The sequence below is a fragment of the Elgaria multicarinata genome, chromosome 6 (assembly GCF_023053635.1).
Source record: "Elgaria multicarinata webbii isolate HBS135686 ecotype San Diego chromosome 6, rElgMul1.1.pri, whole genome shotgun sequence".
Classification (NCBI taxonomy): Eukaryota; Metazoa; Chordata; class Lepidosauria; order Squamata; family Anguidae; genus Elgaria; species Elgaria multicarinata.
Window position 1 is genome coordinate 36115855 of NC_086176.1, and position 21212 is coordinate 36137066.

The window sequence follows — 21212 nt, forward strand, 5'->3', positions numbered from 1 at the left end:
TGGCTTTTTGAGGCTACTCACGAGTAAGCGAGTAGCCGCAAAAAGCCAAGGAAGTCTCTAGACGTTCTGCGGAAAAGGCGCGCCATAAGCGACTTCGCTTATGGCGCATTAGAGGAGGACGCACAGCAGGGAAACCGGCTCTCAAGGCGCGCTAAGGCCTCGTCTAGCAAGGCCCCAGGTTATCCCTGTCCAGGTAGAGATAGGAAACATGGGTATTGTTCAGCCATGCTCAGGGAGTCCTTGATGAGTGCTGACTTGCTACCCTGGAATGCCCTAAACAAATTTAAGCTGACATGGGAAAAAAGACTTCCAGACAGACTGTAGCACCTCAGCCAGCACTGAGTCGCTCAGACCAATGAGTGACCAGATCAGACCTTATTGGCTCCAATGGATCCTGCTGGGCCTGGAAGCTCCTGTCACCCTCTAGCCACCCATAGCGGTTGAATTCCAAAGAAGCAGAGATCAGGCCCACAGTTGCCTTAAGCTGTCTGGGTAATGCAAGGCATATGCTGACTGGGCCCCCTGCCAAAGCCCTGGGTTTGAGACTAGTGCCTTACACCAGAGTAGGGGAGAAGGTAAATCTCCAGATGTTTTGGACTTCAACTCCTAGAATCTGTGGCCAGCATGGCCAATGGTCAGGAACGCTGGGAGCTGAAGTCCTAAACATCTGGAGTTGAACTTCATGCCCAGCCCTACCTTAGAGTGAGGTTTCAAGAACTACAGGTTTTTACGTTTTGGAGTTTTCCCTGGAAACCTGCTTGTTAAAGACCTGCTTCCTTTAAAAGGAAGCCGGAGTTTCTGCAAAGGGATCATGTTCTGCAACTGCAGGTCATCTTTCATATCTGAAGTGGGGCTGAAGCTGTGCAGATTCCCAGGCTCACAAAATCTACTGAACACTCTCTTGGTAGAAGGCAATAACGTGGACTTAATGTTAAGGTGCTTAACGTTAAGAGCAGTCTGCCCTGACACAGAAAGGCTGCAGTTGACGTATATGCAGCCAAAGTTGCATTGCCAATGTCGCTAGGACATTAAAAATAATCATCAGCAAACAAAACAGTGAATCAGAAGGTCCGCAAATTATGAAGAATGAGAAGTTAAACTAGGAGCAAGTCCAGAAGAGGTATGTATGACTTCGAGGTGAACAAGGCCACCATAATCCCTGGAATCTAAACCTATGCCCTGGACAATTAAAGGAAAGTTACAAAACTATTACTTTTCTTCTCCTCCCACCCTTTCCTTTCTTTTCCTTTCTTTCTTTTTCTTTGCAATCATGTCATTATTATGTCACCAGAACTGCCATCCAATATTGCCTCATGTACAATTTGAAATTTCTGTAGATTCTAGTTTCCCAAGAGCAGAACTCTTCAAATTTACCTGATAGAAACTCAAACAATGTTGATAAAATCAGCAAAATTCCTGAGATTTTGCCACCGCTTTAACTTAAAAAATAAAAATGAAAATCTAAACAGGTCTTATTACCAGTCATTCTTATGAAGGACTAGAAGAAAAAGAGGGAGCAGGACTGTGTGGGTTTGAGATCCCCAAAGGGAGCAGCAAATGAGCAAGCGAGCGAGCAAACAAATAGCCTGTGAAAAAACAGAGGTGAGCCCCCACTTGGCTCACATTAGGTTGAGTCTCATCATTCCTTCCCTCTCTTTATATGGCCATGTTGCCCTTAGGAAATGTTTCCTAAGGGCTACTGATATTGCAGCCTATGTAGCCAGATGCCAGAGAGAGAAGGGAGGTTCCTTCTTTACTTCCTTCCTTCCTTCCTTCCTTCCTTCCTTCCTTCCTTCCTTCTGCTTGCTGCTATGTTGGGGAGGAGGAACAGGAAGGAGGGGACAAAAATGTGGGGTCATAATGCTTTCCTTGTTTCGGAAGCAAGTATTATCAGTCCGGAGACTCGCATTTCTAAATCTGGAAATAAAGAAAAGAGAGTGAGCTCTCTGAAGGGCTTTGTTGTCCCTCGGCAGCAGGTATCAACACCGCTGGTCATGGCACCCCACCTCCTTGTCCAACCAAGACACTATGCAATGTCAAAATGGCAATGATATATCAGCATTGGCCCCAGGGAACAAACTGGATGTGCCTAGTGTAGCTAGTTCCTGGATCGGCCATCCCCTTGGAACCTCATGTACACCTGTGCAAGCTTCTAGGTGAAAGCGCAGTCAACAAATATGATAAGCAAACATATAAAGCACAACGTCTTCTTGTATAAGAGCATTGTACTGCTATGTTTCTTGAGTAGTGGGATCCATAGGTGACTCAATGGTCTTCCCTAGCTCATCTCTGCCACCACCAAAGTCAGGATGGATGTGATATCAAATTTTTCAAATTTGCAGATGACACAAAATTGGGTGGGATAGCTAATACCCTGGAAGACAGAAACAAACTTCAAATTGATCTTGATAGGCTAGAGCGCTGGGCTGAAAACAACAGAATGAAATTTAATAGGGACAAATGCCAAGTTCTACATTTAGGAAATAGAAACCAAAGGCACAGTTACAAGATGGGGGATACTTGGCTCAGGAATACTACAAACGAGAAGGATCTTGGAATTGTTGTAGATCACAAGCTGAATATGAGCCAACCGCGCGATATGGCTGCGAGAAAGGCAAATGCTATTTTGGGCTGCATTAATAGAAGTATAGCTTCCAAATCATGTGAAGTATTGGTTCCTCTCTATTCAGCCCTGGTTAGGCCTCATCTAGAGTATTGCATCCAGTTCTGGGCTCCACAATTCAAGAAGGATGCAGACAAGCTGGAGCGTGTTCAGAGGAGGGCAACCAGGATGATCAGGGGTCTGGAAACAAAGCCCTATGAAGAGAGACTGAAAGAACTGGGCATGTTTAGCCTGGAGAAGAGAAGATTGAGGGGAGACATGATAGCACTCTTCAAATACTTGAAAGGTTGTCACACAGAGGAGGGCCAGGATCTCTTCTCGATCCTCCCAGAGTGCAGGACACAGAATAACAGGCTCAAGTTAAAGGAAGCCAGATTCCATCTGGACATCAGGAAAAACTCCCTGGCTGTTAGAGAGGTACGACAATGGAATCAGTTGCCTGTTGAGGTTGTGGGCTCTCCCACACTAGAGGCCTTCAAGAGACAGCTGGACAACCATCTGTCAGGGATGCTTTAGGGTGGATTCCTGCATTGAGCAGGGGGTTGGACTCAATGGCCTTGTAGGCCCCTTTCAACTCTGCTATTCTATGATTCTATGATACTAGCCTGAATTCCACTAATCCTGCCTGTCAGAGGCAGACTCCATGGTCTACCCCCAGTAAACTATTTTCATTTTTAGATGTCAAAAATACCTATCCCATGAAACCCATAAATGCCTCAAATTTGTGAGTTATAGATCTGGATGACACATTATATTTGCCATGGGGGATACTACCAAAACCAAGATGCCACAATGACACATTTTCACCCCGCTACACACACACACACACACACACACACACACACACACACACATTTAAGTTTAGACGTATACATAACTTTGGACACTGCAGTCAAACTGTAAACTGCCATGCTCCATCCAGTGGCCAATGAAGCATGGCACATGTACATGGAGACTCAAAACAGTGATGGCAACATCCACCATAAGAACCCTTTACACATGCACTTGCTCACTTTCTTCCAGGTTGGAAAGAGGATATGGAAAGTCTTCCACTCACATTTATTGCTGTTTTGACCAGATTGGAAGGCCCATTGGAAAGGGCATCACGTCACCTATTTGGTTTTAACCATCAAATAGCAGTAACCCATTTAAAGAGAATGCTCTACATATTATCTTACAAGCATGGGATCAACTGTGTCAGCAGCTATGCTATTAAGAACATATCTAAGGAAAGGTCTAGTTTTTTTAGGTGGTGGTGATAGAGAATTCACAGGGAGGATGTTTTTTGGTGGAAATGTAACATGCTCCAGCCTTAAGTGTAGCTATGCATTTTACTTAATGGAACCTGTAACTAATTGGAATTTGCTCCTGTCCTAAAACACACACACACACACACACACAATCACAGTGCAATTTCATGCCAGCTTTCTGCTCAACACCCAAAGAAAATATGAATCGACAATATGTAAGTATTTACCTCTCTTCCAGCTTGGAACTAACTTGAAGGAGGATCTGTGTGGCTTGCTTGTGGTACTCCAGCTGGGCTTGTACAAGTGCAGTAAGCTGGCTCACTTGTTCAATCTGAAAAGAGAAAGCCCTAGTTCCATATTATTGTACAAATTACATTTTCTTAAGGCAACGGCCTTCTGACACGGAAGAGGCAGTGAATACAATACAATTCACATTGAATTGGATATTAGAAATGTATATAAATGGAGGTAAACTTGCATTACAACCCTTCTTCACCAAGGTTGACGAAAAGGTAGACTGCAGGCCCCCGGTCTACCACTGGCTGTTTCCTGGAAGACCGCCTGGTGTCAGATGATTTATGGAATAAGGATTAAGTCAGGAATATGCAACTTGTGACTTCTAGATGTTTTAGAGTACAAGTCCCATGGTCCTTTACTACTAGCCATGCTGGGGCTGATGTGAGTTGTAATCCAAAACATCTGGTGGGCACCAGGCAGCCAAACCCAGGACTTGATGGGCTGGTCCAGCAAGGCCCTTTTTTTGCTCCTAAGTAAGACTGTATACACAGAATCACTTAGCACGGATGATGCCTCGACTATTAAGAGAGACGTGGGTGTGCAGGCTTGCTTTGTAAATTTAAAATACAACCACCAGATACAGAGATTCTAGTTAAAAAAATAGCCCATGCAAGAGTGGAGTCAGTCTGCCCCTGTTCTGCATAAAAATGAAATAATTCCACCTTATTTTGAACAGATGTCATTAGTCTAATTGAAGAAAAGTTCCTTAGTGGATAGCCTACACTACAGATCTTAGCTATTGTACTCGGATGTCTGTTAATGTGTACAGTTTGCATGTAGATGAACCACTTAGGGCAGGAATGGGGACACTCCAGCCAGTGGGGCCCCAATCCACCTGAGGAAGTTTCCCACATTGGGCCACTTTATGCCATGTGTGAAGAGAAAAGGAAATTTTTTATGCCCTTCCAGGATAATGAGCAAGAAAGGTGTAGTGAATGCTCTGGTCCTACTTCATCCTTGACTGAGCATTGTCTCAACATGTTCATATAGTATATAAATTGAATTAGTTTAATCTTGATTAATTACAATCCTGACTTGAAGCTTGAGGACAGTTTTCCCCAACTTGGTACCCTACAGATGTTTTGGACTTCCATTTGCATCAGCCCCAGCTAGGAATGCTGGGAGTTGTACTCTAAAACATCTGGAGGAGGGCACCAGTTTGGGACAAGCTGCTTTAGAGTACATAACACAGGGTGGGGAACCTCTTTCCACCAGGAGGAGTCAAACTCAATTTCGAAGAAGCTCTTAGGGGCCGCATTCCAGTGGTAGGTGGGGCCTAAGGAAAGAGGGCAGGACTAAAGGCAAAGGGGGTGGATCCAAAAATAAAGAAATACCAGCCTGTTGTAGCTTAAAGCTCTTACTGACAGTAACTAAGCCTTCGGAGAGGCATTTCAACCTTTAAAAATGGGGGGGGAGGGGACTGCACAAAAGCTGGGAACCTATCAGAAAATCGGTGGTTGGAGGAAAGGGGTGTGGCCAGGGAAAGGAGGTGTGGCCATCCAGGGATCCAGGGAGGAATGGATTTGGCCCCTTATCTCAGTATCTCCTTATCTCATTCACCTTCTGAAGCAGGTCACTATTATGATTCACATTGCTGGATTTAGATCTGAAACCGTGGTGACCTGCCAAGGCTATTCAACGTATTCATTTGTTCCGTAATCTGTGCCTCTCAAATCCAGCTCCAACACTCTGCCCAAGGTTTACCAGAGCGGCTTCTTCCACACTTCCATTTACACAAAAGTTGGTAGCGCTTAGAATACTTTACTGATGGAGGCCAGTCAGCCAAAACATTTTCCAATGCCTTGTCCTTGGAAATCCAGCAAGGCAAACTCACTTTTCTAGCAGGATGTTCAAAATTCGTCAGTTATATAAGACCTGACCTTGGAAAGCTAGATCTGCATACTCATGGAAGAGTGTCTAGGAAACATGAATACAAAATTCAGTTTTTCTGGGTTTTTCGCTAGTTACTTTAGAAAGTCATTAAACTGCCAACAAAAATGTCAATATCACAACATATTCAAAGGATGTAAGAAGGATTTGCTCACATCCATCTCTAGCAGATTAAACATGCTTGACTCAGCAATTTCCTTTGACTCATCAAACTTCTCCAGAGCTTGACGGAGTTCCTCATCTGGGATTTTGCCATGTCTTTTCTTCTTGTAATCAAAGTCCAGGCGCCTCCCTTCTAATTTCTTAAGGTGGTGCTGAAAAAAAAGGGGGATGGAGACAGTATCACAGATTTTAAGAGGTTTAACTGGAATTGCTAATAATGAGAATAGCACTAATTTATCTCGAAACAAGTAACAGAATATATGTTATTATTAAAAAGGCAAGCCACAGGCAAATGGGAATGTTTAATAATTAAGAATTTAGAGAACTGAGTAAGCAAAAAGTAGTGGCTGTATTAAGGGAAGTCACAAGTAAGTTCACAATGGATTGTGGGTAATTTATCTAAAACATAATTCACAAGGTAGCCTGGATCATCTCTAAACAAAGATGATCCTATCACCAAGTTTTAAAGGCTTATTTGAGGGACAATGAACTACAAACTTTAATCTTAAGGTCTAAGTTTATTGGGAGTTTGCTGGATGATCAATCTATCAACCAAGGTCAAAGGTGTATTTAAAGTTTTGCTCATCAGTCAATGGTCAATAATTAATTGTCAACAGTACATTTTCTATAAGGAATGTGAACATATTAACTGGGTGTGTGTGTGTGTGTGTGTGTGTGTGTGTGTGTGTTATAGATAAGGGGTAAAAGTTGAATTAAGACTTTTGAAGTCCCAACTACAAAAGCAAAAAATATGAATTCAGAGCAAATCCTTCCTTATCTGAAACATATATGTTAAGTCTCTATGTTTATGGCTAATATCTTAGGAAAGTTAAGTAACAATGGTGTGTGTGTTTATGTGAGTAAACTGTTTTTATATTATGTACAATATTGAATTTTTAAGGGTTTTTTAATCTCTGTAAACTGCCCAGAAAGCTTTGGCCATTGGGCGGTATAGAAACGTAACAAATGAAATCAATATAATTTAATTAAATAGTAAGAATGTGAGCCTAATTTAGAAGAACCAACATACAAATATGCTATAATGTTTGAGGGTATCATGCTATTTTTCTAGCCTTACTAAAAGTATTCGGTCTTGCCTCATGAGTTCCTCAGGTGTTTTGCTCAGATAACAACTCCCAAATTTGCTTCTAATTTTGCTTTAGGTGACATTCCTGTGAAAGTACTATATATTTGATTATTCTTTTCTTTCACAATAGTTACTCTTCTTTGTAAAACTGGTGTTGCTGCTTTTATATCATGGAAGAAAATGGAGAGTAATTTGAATTTTCCTATTCAGTCAGAACAATGATATGCTTTTGCAAAAGCTTTACAGTTCAAAAGAAGCTATAGCAGACTGGATGTTTAGGCCTTAACTAAATGTTATAAAAGATATGAAACTGCTGCTGCTCTGTTTTTCTTACCTTGTCTGGATAAATATGGCATTATTGAATTGTGTGTTTCTCTGTTCCCAAATCTCATCATTGGTTGCTGGCTGTAGGTCAGGGCAATGCACAGTTCAACGATGCCATGTGTTACATTTAGTTTGCCGTTATGGAGAAGCAACAGTAGCTCTGTGTCTCTTGAAATGGCCACTTAATTCTCTAGCAAAATTCCATTTATGACAATACCTGTATTTCCCTCAGATCTTTGTCATGGAGATTTTGAAGGGGATCAATAAAATTCTGTTTCACGTCAATGTCCAAAGAGTCCTTCACTTCAGAAAGCTCCCTCATTGCTTCCCCAACATCCCCTAGAGCTGGACCTGAAACATAAGAACACGATCTTCTCTGTCTCGATGAAATGCAGAAAGGGTGCATCTCCACATCAATACGGAGTTGTTAAGTCTAAGAAAATTCATTATAGAAATAAAATTTTATACTGGGCTTTAGTAATTTCTCAAGAAACAAAACCGCAAGGCATTTTTAGCAGCAAGAAATCTATGCTTTGAAAACCATAACAAACATTTCAAATTCTAAGGGTTGATCCCCATCCAGCCCAGGCGAAGTCGGTTATTGATTTATTTAAAAAACCATTTCATCATCATCAACTTTATTATGGTCACCGACCAGACTTTACACAAACAAAAGAGTAGGTCGAAATTACATACAAATTTGAGAAATATGCAGCAGAATCAATTCTGGAGAGACCTTATCCTCATAGCATTCAAAAAGAATTTTGCAAAAGCCTCGATTATGTCTCTGTCCTCTGTGGCCCTGAAGCAACGAAGAAGTGCATTAATTTCTAATCCAGTGTCAAGCAACAATTTCTCTCTAATCTCTATATAAAAAGAGCAACAGAGTAGAATGGGGATAACTGATTTAATTTCATTGCTTCCACATGGGCATAAGCGATCAGGAAAACTGATTTTCTGAAATCTCCCCTGTAAGACAGCAGATGGCAGGACATTAAATCTTGCCAGAGTTAGTTAGTGCACGATGATATTTAGGGATATTTAGTATTGAAAAATATTTCGCTTCTGCCATTCCATAACTCAGGTTAATGCCTAAGAACAGAGGAGAGCAAGTTGAAAACCATTTATATACCAGTCTTCCACCTGGAGCAGCTAACGAATATAAACACAATTAAAAACAAACAATTATAAATGTGGAAATTAGCTTTTTAGTGAACTGAGCATGCGTACTGTTTCTTTGTAATGGCTTTTGCTACACAAATGAATTTAAAATTTATTTTAAAAGTGCCTAGATGAGTAGACAACACTATAGGAACTATGCACCTCTTTTCACACTGGGGGCCTTCCTAGACGAGGCCTTAGCGCGCCTTGAGACCCGGTTTCCCTGCTGGGCGTCCAGATGACGCACAGGGGAATCCGGGCCCAGGCTGCACTGAGGCCTCCTCCAACGCGCCATAAGCAAAGTCGCTTATGGCGTGCTTTTTTCGCAGCCCCGGCCTCAGGCCGGAGCTGCGAAATGTCTGGGAAGGTCTGTGGCTTTTTGCGGCTACTCGCTTACTCGCGAGTAGCCGCGAAAAGCCGCGGACCTGGCACAGCGCTCATACAAGCGCTGTGCCCATCGGTCCAGGGGGGGGAGGAAGAGAGGAGCAGGGGGAAGGATGGCAAGGGGGGATGGCAAGGGGGGAGGGCGGGTGAGACAGCGCCGCGCACCACCGCCCGAGCAAGCAGGCGAGCGGCGCTTGCCCGGGCAATGCCGCCCCATGCCAGGCCTTGCCTGGGCAAGCGCCGCTCGCCTGCTTGCTCGGGCGGCGGCGCGTGGCGCTCTCTCACCCGCCCTCCCCCCTTGCCATCCCCCCTTGTTATCCTTCCCCCCCCGTTTTTAAAAAACCCCTTACCGTCTCCGGAGTCTTCGGGCCGCACGCGGCCCCTTTAAAGTAAAAAAAAAAAAAAATGCCGGACGCTGCAGGGCTTGCGTCGTCCCTGCGCGTCCGGCGTGTGGAACCCTGGGCGGCGCGCGCTAACGTTAGCGCGCCTTGGCCCCGCCTCCCTGCCGGGATAAGCCGGCAGGTCTAGCAAAGCCCTGGGGGTTTCATGGGAGCAGGGCCTACCTGTGTAAACATTTGTGCCAGCACACCTTGGTTCAGATTGAAGGTTATCTGTGTGCTGGTGTTTAATGGTACTACACCCCACAGTATGTCCACCCTGCACAGTTAGGACTTGTGTGGAACAGCCCAACATTTGACAAAACCTAACAACTTTGACCTAGTATGATGCTGCGACAATTAATTTGATTGAATATTTGGGAGCCTGTATTTACTGCAAACTATTCTGTAGTTGTGGACATTTAATTCATTTAAAAAAATGCATCTGGTTTAAAGATAGCCCAAAAGCAATTTGACAAGGCAGACATTAATATGGAGTGGTTAAGTCTAAGGACATTCATTATCGAAATAAAGAATTTACACTTGGCTTTAGAAATTTCTCAGGAAACAGAACCACAACGAGGAATGGGCTTTGATTACTCATGTTGTTCCACGTTCTCTGCACACACTTAGAGATGTGTTTCTGTCCAGCCTGGCTGCTAGCACAGGGGGGATGGGAGAATCATGCCTCTCTTAAAGCTCCGTCACACCTAGGAAAAAACGCTGGCTACCGTCGTTACTCCGTTGTCACTCAGTTACTTCCTGTTTGAATACAGGAAGTAAACAAGGAGCACGAGGCCCATTCAGTTGGGCGTTGTAATCACGCTGCTTCTCCCACACACAGCAGGAGAGAGCAGCAAATTCCAGTTTAAAGAATATTTTGGAGTTTTTCTGGTTTTTCTTGTGTTGCAGGGAAGGCCAGACGGGGCAGAAGGCACACAGGGACCTCTGAGAAATCCGTGAGCGCCCAGTAATGAGCGTGCAATAAAACGCTTGTCGGATGGAGCTCTTAGTAAGAATGTGAAGTGGAAGATCCAGGTTTTGGCATCCTGAAAGATCCAATCCAAGGTAAATAATGCCCATTGTATTTTACACGATTAAAGGGGAAGAAACCAATTACCAAAGTTGCATTCATCTCCAAGTTCTCTTCCAAACTTTAACATTGCATCTGCTAGCAGTGCCTCCGCTTGAGGATAACCTGGTCCTTTTTCCTGCCCTCTAATTTTGGACATGGTGTTGAGCATGCTGAGTTTAGCTCTGGACGCTGCAAACAGATAAACAAGGGAATCAGTGGAGACAGTAAAATGGGGAGAGGAAATGGAGAAGGGAGCATATAATGAAGACAGAATTAAGGTAAGAAGAGGCATCTCAGAGGATTCTTCCGCCAACGGGTGAGCTTGTTTTCCTCCTAGAAAACTGAAATGACAGGTATGCATATAGGTTGGCCACTTATGCATGGCTGAAAAAGAGGAAACCCATTGCTTAAAACAAAAAGGACAAAAGAGGACATTAAATATGTGCATAAAATTTGCAAGTGCTAATATATATGTATAGATGAACATTTTGAAATAGTTACTATTGCTTAAGTAGAAATACAACGCATCTCACCATAGCAGGGAAGACTGTAATAGTACTATCCAGGTGCTAACTGTTGAAAAGTCATTTCAAGGCCCTTTCCCCCCTTCTGTCAGTTCCTTATCTTTAACACAGATGTGGACTGGACAGTCCTTCAAACAGAGGAGACCTTGAAATTGAGGTCTGACTTTTATAAAGAAGGACACTAACTGGGCCAATCCTTTTCCTGCATGGATGCCTCAGATGGGGAGGAGTCTAGGGGGTTCATCTGCACCAAGCAGGATATTCCACTATGAAAGCAGTATGAAAGCGGTACATAAAAGGCAGGAGCCACACGACTGCTTTATAGTGGTATTGAAGTGCACTGACAACTATTGGGGCCCATTGACACATGCCATATACCACTTTCATACCACTTTCACAGTGTTATATCCTGCTTGGTGTAGATGTGTCAATGGGCCCCAACAGTTGTCAGTACACTTCAATACCGCTATAAAGCAGTAGTGTGGCTCCTGCCTTTTATATACCGCTTTCATAGTGGAATATCCTGTTTGGTGTAGATGAGCCCTGAATCATTTGTTTCTTCCTTTCCTTCGGTGCCTTGTATGCCATAAGCAGATTGCGCTCTTCTTCCTCGCCCAGCCCTGTAACAAGCAGCCAGTGGAATTGCAGAAGGCCACAGCACACTTGGGCCATAGCTAGACCTAAGGTTTATCCCTGGATCGTCCAGGGGTCAAACCTGTTCATCTAGGTGACAACACAGGGGATCCAGTGCTCAGGCAGGAGTGAACCCTGGATGATCCCAGGATAAACCTTAGGTCTAGCTGTGGCCAGAGTCCTCAAAATCTTTGTGCAATGTTGCAATGGAAGCTGTTGTTTAAGAGACATGTGTACATCTCGCTTCACTTACACAGGGCACATACAAACGTAAACTGTGTATTTTCTCCTTCAGATATATGCATACTGTAACCAGGAACAGCTCATGTTTATTTTGAAGAGGACTGAAGCTGCAGAGGTGCCACAGCCCAAACACATTTTATATAGATGAGCCACTGCACTAATAAGGGTTGCTTCTTATGAGATGCTTTTGTACCTACAGACTGGTAATATTGTTGGTACTCCTAACTACAAATGACATCTCATTTGTAGTTGGGAGTACCAACAATATTACCAGTCTCTAGGTACAAAAACATCTCATAAGAAGCAACCCTTATTAGCGCAGTGGCTCATCTATTTAAAATGTGTTTGGGCTGTGGCACCTCTGCAGCACAAACCAATATATGTACCCTAACCCTATCCCACAAGACAGAAGGAAAATTATAAGAATTACGTTGCACAGGGTGCCAGCAGGATACGGGGGAGGAAGTAATCGCTGCAATACAAAGAGCTGCAGTAACTCCCCAAGCACAATGCGTTCGGTTTGTGCCGCTGAAAATCCTTCTCAGGGGCACTAAATCTAATGCGTTGTTTCCAGCCCTTTTGAAATCTTCAGCCAGGGAATAGCCATTTCAGGCAGTAGCTGTTGTAGTCCTCAGTTACAGATTGAACTATAAATAATGTCCATGGTCATCAAAGAAACGTCTAAAAACCATGTTTATCCCAAAGGGACCACAGCAGGGCATTCCAGTCATTTCCTCCAGGTGTCTTGTGTGTGCACGGAGGGAAGGACCGCAATGTTGCTGGCTCCCGCTGCCCCAGATGTATCTGTAAATGGGTGCCTACCTGCCTACACAGGTGAGATGCTGAGGTGTCGCATCTCTTTCAGCCTGAGGGCCGGATTCCATTTCAGGAAAGCTCTCCGGGGGGGGGGGGGGAGGGAGGCATGTTTTAGTGCTGGGTGGGGATCAAGATGAAAGGGGCAAAGCCAAGAATGACAGTGTATTTAGTTTAAAGCACTTATGGCCAGTACCCGTGTCTTAGGAGAGGACATTTCATTTTGAGGCTACTCAAAAGTCAAGAAACCACCAATGATTACTGGTTGGGTGGGAAAGGGGCAGAGCCATCTCACAAAGTTCAGGTGGGGGGATATTAGGACCCAGGCTTGGAAGTTCTGCACCCTTGCTGCACATATATAGTCCCCCCTTCTCAGCCATCCCAGTGAGCACATGGTGCTTCCCCCCATCCACGAGTAGATGAAATATACTGAAAAGAGCTAAGACTTCCGTATGTGCTCAGCATGATGAGAACTGTTTTCCACCCTTCAAATCTACCAAGCCATCTAAGATGGAAGTAACTCATGAGCTTCACAAACAGCATTCTAGTTCTACCCACAACAGATTTTTCAGTAGGGTGACCATATAAAAAAGAGGACAGGGCTCCTATACAGGGCTCCTCCTATAAAGGGCTCCTATACAGGGCTCCTCCTATAGAAAAGAGGACAGTTGCATGGAAAAGGGAATTTCAGCAGGCGTCATTTGTATGCCTGCAGCACCTGTTGAAATCCCTTCTTCATTGTAATAGTTAAAGCTGCAGGAGCCCTGCCCTCTTTTGTATCTGGTCACTCTAGTATAGTTCCTGCAGCTTTAACTGTTGTGATGATGAGGGAATTTCCCTTTTCAATACAACTGTTAAAGGTACAGAAGCCCTGTCCTCCTTTCCATATGGTCACCCTAGTTTTCGGTACTAGGATGGGAGGAGACAAGGATGTTCAGACATTCAGTCTGTGACTGAGCCAGTGAATCTAATGCTATTTCAGCAGGATGTCACAGCTCCTGGCCTTATTAAGGAGCAGGCACATTTCAAGGGCACTGATTGGAGCAAGTGTCGGGGTATTACTGAGCTGGAGAGCATGGGGCTCCATCCATGACCACTGGCATGTTGTCCCTGCCATTATGAAGAGAACAACCATGGAAGCCACACTACAACACCTGAGAGCCATACTTTTTCGGGCTTCTTCCATCATGACGGCTACCCCGCATTTGAGAAAACTTATCACTCTGAAGAGCATTTCACTTTTTTTCTTTTACGTACATGTTATACACAAAATGCATACATGTAATAAATACACTTTGATCACGAGAACACACAAAACTCACATGCATGTACCCCCCCTCCAGGGAAAGAGTATTTGCATGAAGTGGTATGCATGGACATCCTAGTGGTATTAGGATTTGCGTGTGTTAATACCCCAGGTTTATCCTTGAATTCCTGAGAATGGTTTGGGTTCAGGTGCAAGCTGGATTAGCTGTGCTGGCAAAAGTGGACCCGACCCCCATTGACCCAGGGCAGCCCCTCCAACCTCCTGAAAATGTTACACAGAGAGCCAGGAGATCCTGTTGAATGGGGTGAGCTGCAGTTTGGGGGAGATCCCCGAAAATTGGGCGAAGGGTTCTTCTGCGAGAGCAGCTCTCCCTCTCGCAGAAGGTCACTTCCATTTGTGGAAAGCAAATGCTGGATCCAACCCAGAGTGGAGACCTGTTGCTAGTTAGAGTAGGAAATGGCTTGACTCCTATCATCCATTGTGCTCATGGAACAGGGCTTTACCTTCTCCACCTCTCCTCTGCAGCCCCCTGACGTACCTCAAAATCTGTTCCTGGGACTTGGAACAGGATGGTGTCTGGTGCAGAGGACTGCATGCATGAAGAAGGGAAGATGGGCAAATATTGGCATTCCTTGAGCCTTCTGGCCATCCAAGAGCACAGCATAGAGAGCTTCAGGGGCGGCCCTCCTGGTTTTCACTGTGTATAGGGCAAAGTAAGCTTGTAGTCCTGAGAAATATGAGGCAGTGAGGCTCTGGTGGGGGAGGGGAAGCAGAGCAGCTCTTTACACAGATTAGGATGTTCCTCGCAATGACAATCATTTCAGAACTAATACTAACAACAACCTGATTGCCTGACTTTTGCTTCCCTGCCAAGCTTCATGATGTTTCCTCCTTGATCACAGTAATTGAAAAGCTTTTAAAACTGTGGATGTGTATCATACTTCAAGGAAGAGAGAACATTCTCTTTCTTTGCTCAGTGTTTCATTGGGAGATAAATGGAAAACAGTGGTCTAGAAAAAGGATGTAATGTCCAAAAACTCTTCACTATAGGGGTTGTATTTAAAGAGAGACATAGAGTAGACCCATTGAAATAAATGGAACTTACGTTAGACTAAAATTGGATATAGCCCTATATGTGTAAGTGTAGGGGTGGAAGCAGGGATTATTTCATACTCTTCTTTAGAGCCTTATCTTAAGTGCCCTTGGAATCGGGCAACCATACACTCTTGATTCATAGAGAAGCACCATTACCTGGGTTAGGTTGAAGGTATTCTATTGTCTTGGTCATTATTTCCATCACGGCCCTGCTGGTGACATCCACTTTCTGCAAATACAGAATGAAATATAAAAGTGATGATGGAATGAAGATGGAAAAACACATTCAATCCTTTTATTACTTTCTATACTTATTTCTCCATAGTTTTTTGTATTTGTGTCATTTACCTATATAACAGTGGTTGTGTCAATAACCACTGCAAATTAACCCACTCAAGTAACTGCTGTACTCTCCTAACAAGTGATGTGCTATGTGGCAAAATCCCATACTTACTAGGAGAGAAGGCATATAATGCTGCAGAATCGATACATGCAATTGCCTCTTAAATGGGCCAGCATAGGAAAAGAAGCCTCCAAGTGGCTGTAGTGGCCACTGGTCCTGACAGCCACCTATTATAGGTGAGCCCACTTCCAGATCACACCTTGCCCCAGTTTCTAGGGAGGAGAGAGCTGCCGCCACCACTGCCCTCTCATGCTCTGGCAGTAGTTGCTTTTTTTCTTGCAGAGAAGATCAAGGAAGTCACTTCCTGACCATTTTCCTTCCTTGTTCTCTGTTAGGTTAACATTTCCTGCCTTCAGTTGGGAAGGGGAAGAGTAGGGAAAAGTAACCAATAGGACAAAAAAGGAAAATAACTGGAGAGCAATTATCTTCTCCTTCTCCTCCTCCTCCTCCTCCTTCCCCCTCTCTTAAAGCAAAGTGCTATCAGCTGGCTAGTGGGCATCTGCAGCCCTCTCCTTGCCAGTAATGGCTGTCAGGACAAAGATCACTACAGGCTCTGGGTGGCCTCTGTACATGCAGTGGCTGACTGAGAGGCTCACAAATGAACTACGCCTTACTCTTAGAGAAACCTAGTCCCGATAAGCAGTTGCAGTCTTCTACAGTGAATTACATGAGCCATTTACTATAATAAAAGACACAACTAACCCAGATTTTGAAGGTTAGGAGAAAGCCCTCGAGTTGATTCAGCCTACTCCACTGGCATTTAACAATGAAGTGGCGTATGATCAGTGGGAGTGTTAGATCCATACCTTTCCAATCTTACTCCCAACAGGTTGGTATACTGGACATGATGCAATACAGAAGACTAGGAGCAGAATAGGACCATTGTTTGGAACATGATAGCTTACAGATGAAGCTATAGTAACCTCTTCCCACTGGACTCTTTAATGGAGTTTTGCTATCGTTCAACAATTCAAAACAGATCAAGTGCAAACATTCGCTGCCTCCAGGGGAAGCAATAGGAACCCTAGAAGTGGTTTCCCATCTCTTTTAATGTAGCAATGATGCCAGGTTTACTGGGCCCTTCCCCACCACCCTACAAGCATCTTCAGATGCTGTTGAGTTCCTGCCTTTTGTGCATTGAATCTCATCCGCATAATTCAAGCCTGCTGCAATGGATACTTCAGATCCCTCCCTCCAAACCTATGGGACTGAAACCAGCACAACCCTGGGCAGAAACAGGAAAAATACCCCCAACCCACTTGTTTAGCTACTGGTGCTAAGCAGGCCTCCATCCAGTTCTTTTCATGCACACCTGCATTGATCTGTATGCACAGATCTCCACTTGTGTTACTAATCTCCTCTCCGTGCTCTCTTTCTATTTGTTCACCCACCTGCTTCGTTGTCTGACGACAGTAAGCCCTTTGGGGGCTGGGGAATAATTAAAGTTTATTATGTGTCATTACAATGCTTAGCAAAGTGAAGCGCTGGCCTAATTGAGGTCTCCAAGCACTGGCATAAAATGGAACGGCAAGAACTATAAAAGCAGTGAAGAAAGAAAGAGCTGCTCAAATAATACTGAACTGTAGATCCTTAATTCAACTGACACTCAGGCAGGATCTACACTACTGCTTTAAAATGACTTATAACAGTAGTGACAATGGTTGGGACCCAGGACACAGTCCATATACAGTTTTCAAACCATTTTCAAAGTGTTATAGCCTGCTTGGTGTAGATCTGGCCTCATTTGTCAAATTCAGACAAATAATCTCTTAAGTGCAATGGTGGGTTTTTTCATTCATTCATTAATTTTTTTATTAAAAATAAATGTTATCCTTACAACAACACTGTGAGGTAGGTTAGACTGGTGCAGGACTGGTCCAGGACTGGTGCAGGACTGGTCCAGTGAAATTCAGTGCGATTTGACCCTGGGTCAGCCCAGTTCTGCACTCTATACCACACGGGCTGTGCAAAGACTGAAGAAGAACCAAGAGACCGTTTTTATCTGGATACGTATTCTAGGCCACTTATCAGTTTAAAGCGGATGAAATGAGCAATTTCCAAGGTGCTTTCGGACTAGGGTGACCATATGAAAAGGAGGACAGGGCTCCTGTATCTTTAACAGTTGCATAGAAAAGGGAATTTCAGCAGGTCTCATTTGTATATATGGAGAACCTGGTGAAATTCCCTCTTCCTCACAACAGTTAAAGGTGCAGGAGCTATACTAGAGTGACCAGATTTAAAAGAGGGCAGGGCACCTGCAGCTTTAACTGTTGTGATGAAGAGGGAATTTCCCCAGGTTCTCCATATATACAAATGACACCTGCTGAAATTTCCTTGTCAATATAAGTTTTAAAGATACAGGAGCCCTGCCCTCCTTTTCATATGGTCACCCTATTTCAGACACAATACTGAAACTAGACAAACTGGATTGCTTGTACATGTTTGAAGAACTACAGCTAGCAGCCACAGTGGGAGGGGCTAATAACTGGTGCCAATGGGCTCTTTCCTCCCAAATGCAAATAACAAATTCGGAAGAGTATTTCATCAGGACCACAGAAAAGGGTTACATTGTCCTTCCCTGCCTGCTGCACAGTTTGTTAAATATGTTGTGTTTGTGTTTTCTTAATTGCCAAGTGTCTTTCGTTCCATAGTCTGTTCATTGATGAAACTGGATTTTTTTTAAAAGGATGTCTGAGAATTGCGTTCCGCTCATGCTAATGCCTTCTATGAATCCAACCTGTGGGTTCTGCAGCAGACCAGTTTTTTCTGAGTCACATGGATTCCACAGACTTGTCGGCCAGGTTTTGTTTTGTTTACTTTGGGGGGATTTGCACAAATTTGCACTTGCATAAATTAACACAAGTGCAAATCTGTGCAAATCCTCCCACCCTCAAAGTAAAAGAAAAAAGAAAAAAAGATCCAGAAACCTGCGGAATTGTTGCAACTTGGAAAAAGCAAATCCTCTGCAGAATCTGCAGGTTGGACAGAAGTTCAAACTCATTTGAATCCATTGCAGATTTCTCCAACATTCCTAGCAGTTTCTATGCTAAAAAAAATATGCATGTTAAATACAAAGTTGCATTTAACATCATGCCTAGTTTGGCCCTGAGTAAGGTACAGTAAGAGTTTTCAGAGCCAGCTCCGTTCACCTCTGTGTGTACAGATCTTCAAAGTAGATTTTAAGAATAACTCCAGTTTTTGCACACAACTGCTTGTAATGCAGGCTACAACTAGTGAACTTTCTTCTTCTACAGTGACCTGATGTCTCCAATACCTCTCTTGGTTCCCCCTAGGCTCTGTGCCCCTCCTGATTTTTATTTTAATTCTTAAAGATTTTTAAATTAATTATTTTTTTAATGGCATACTGGCATGCTGCAAAGCAAAGGAGTGCCCACCGCCACCATCTTCATTGCAGTTCGAAATAGTGGCTTTTTGTCTTGCAGCTGACACACACACACACACGCCATCTCTGACTTGAAGTTAGGTTCTTGGGCAAGTTACTTTTCTTTTAGTCTCACCAGTTTTCCTTTTAGGAAATGATTTTTTTGTGACTGGCCATGCCCCCCCCCATGGCAGCCATTTTGTGAGAGTGTCCATCTCAAAATTCCAAATGTGCCCACTGACCCCAAAAGATTGGGGATCCCATCCTCTTTTGCATCTGGCCACCCTAGTGTTCACTGAATGCACTTTAAATGAATCGACAGGGACACAAATAGTGTGGCGGAAGACCTCCAAGAGCCCCATTGCAAGGTAGAAGAGCAAATCTCCCCTCTGAAGATCATTAAGAATAAGCAACCCTTTGACTAGGATCAGTTCATGTTATTCTGCTCTGTCAGTGGGAGGATCATCTCATCACACCTGCTGTGCACCTGGCCCTTTTGTTACTTTGCCATGGAGGTTTTCTTTGACTCCTGCTTGTCCTCACCCCTCAAACTCATGGCAAAGCCATTTATTAGAGCAAACGTACCTAGTAATCAACTCCTTGCATTGCAAGAACACCTGACAGCACACCAATTTTTAAAATGGCATATACAGACATCCAAACAAAGAGAGGAGAATGAATACATGCAAAAGTTAGCTCATGTCCGGATGCCCTCTTCCATCCACATCTGCAGCTGTTAGGTTTTCATTCAATTTTCTGCAGTTATCCATTTCCCCAATTTTGGGGGCTTAAAAAAACAAAAGACACCAGCAAGTATTCTATAGGGTTCGATAGATCAGTTTATGTTGCTGAAGCTGTTGAGATTTGTGCTCTGATCCAGATGTATCACAGCAGAGACTTTCTAAGACATAACAACTGGTGTCCTCAGATGCAGGTGTGCACACCCATTCACCTCAAAAGAAGCATCGGGTCAGTTTCACGAGGCTCAGATCAGCATCGTGACGGAGATGTGCACCAAGAGGCACATTCACTTTGGCAAGGCATCCTGCGCAGATTTCTCTTCCTGGATTGGGGCATTAGGGTTCACTTTTCAGATCCTTTTATTCACTCTGATAGCACATGATAGGATGAAAGCAATAGTACCTCCTCAATACATCAGTCATAAGACACTGGATATCATTTAAATATCTGATTTCCTGCGCAGTAGAGTTATGTCTTATTGTTATTGGGTCCAACATCTGATTAAAGCCATCTCAATCAGTCAGCAGTGGGCATTTTGCAGAACAAATCTACATCTAGTCAGAAGCAAGACTTAATGTGGTTTATTCACAGATACATGGGCAATGGGATTGCAGATCCTACTCAGTAGCAGTGCAATTCCATGGATACCTATTCAGACGTAAGTCCCACTGAACTCAATGAAGATTACTCCCAGGATAGGGTTGCAGCCTTAACTGAATAAATCTGCATACATTTGCATATGCAAAGCAGGCTTCGTTTTCAGATGAACCATGCCTGTATCACAACAGGGACCATGTAGAAGAGCCACTGCCTCCTCTAAAAGGGTATCTGCCATCCTTGGTTTTTGGAAGACCTTGAACTTAAATAACTGGCCCAAAAAATGAACTATGCTGCCCACTCAGGGCACAGTCCAAAATTCAATCAAAGGTTTTTAATCTACTGATCTAACTGAAGTTAGATGGTTTGTGCTTCTTGAGAATTTCAGCACAAGCCTGTTGATAGAGACCTTACTAAGGCCACAGCTAGACCTAAGGTTTATCCTGGTATCATCCAGGGTTTGCCCCTGCCTGAGCACTGGATCCCCTGTGTGTCACCTAGATGAACAGGTTTGACCCCTGGACGATCCAGGGATAAACCTTAGGTCTAGCTATAGCAAAATCTCACTCCATATAGCAGGGCAGGGCAATTAATGGCCCTCCAGATGTTTTGGCATACAACTCCATCAGCTGTAACCAACATAGACAAAGGTGAAAAGTGATGGGAAGTGTGGTCCTCTAGATGTTTTTACTTACATGTTGCTATGCCAGCCATAGAGGCATGCACCAGCATACACTCCTATGCTTCTGTTTCTCATAGCAAGGAAGTTATTTAGATTTATTTTACAATGAAGCAAAAAACGGGGATTGATTATAGCTTCTTGTTAGAAAGGATCAAGCTAATGCAACATCTAAACACCAAGATATGGGTAGACAGTTTGTTCT

General features: G+C 43.7%; 1 protein-coding gene across 1 annotated transcript in view; it reads right to left on the minus strand.

The window, feature by feature from the left end:
- SH3GL2 (SH3 domain containing GRB2 like 2, endophilin A1) overlaps window positions 1-21212 on the minus strand; it is a 120330-nt gene that overhangs the window by 6718 nt on the left and 92400 nt on the right. Inside the window, exons 3-7 of the mRNA XM_063129232.1 lie at window positions 15362-15434; window positions 10676-10819; window positions 7851-7984; window positions 6216-6374; window positions 4101-4204 (exon numbers count right to left, since the gene is read on the minus strand). Coding sequence (XP_062985302.1) covers window positions 4101-4204; window positions 6216-6374; window positions 7851-7984; window positions 10676-10819; window positions 15362-15434 — 614 coding nt within the window. The remainder of the gene's footprint in view (window positions 1-4100; window positions 4205-6215; window positions 6375-7850; window positions 7985-10675; window positions 10820-15361; window positions 15435-21212) is intronic.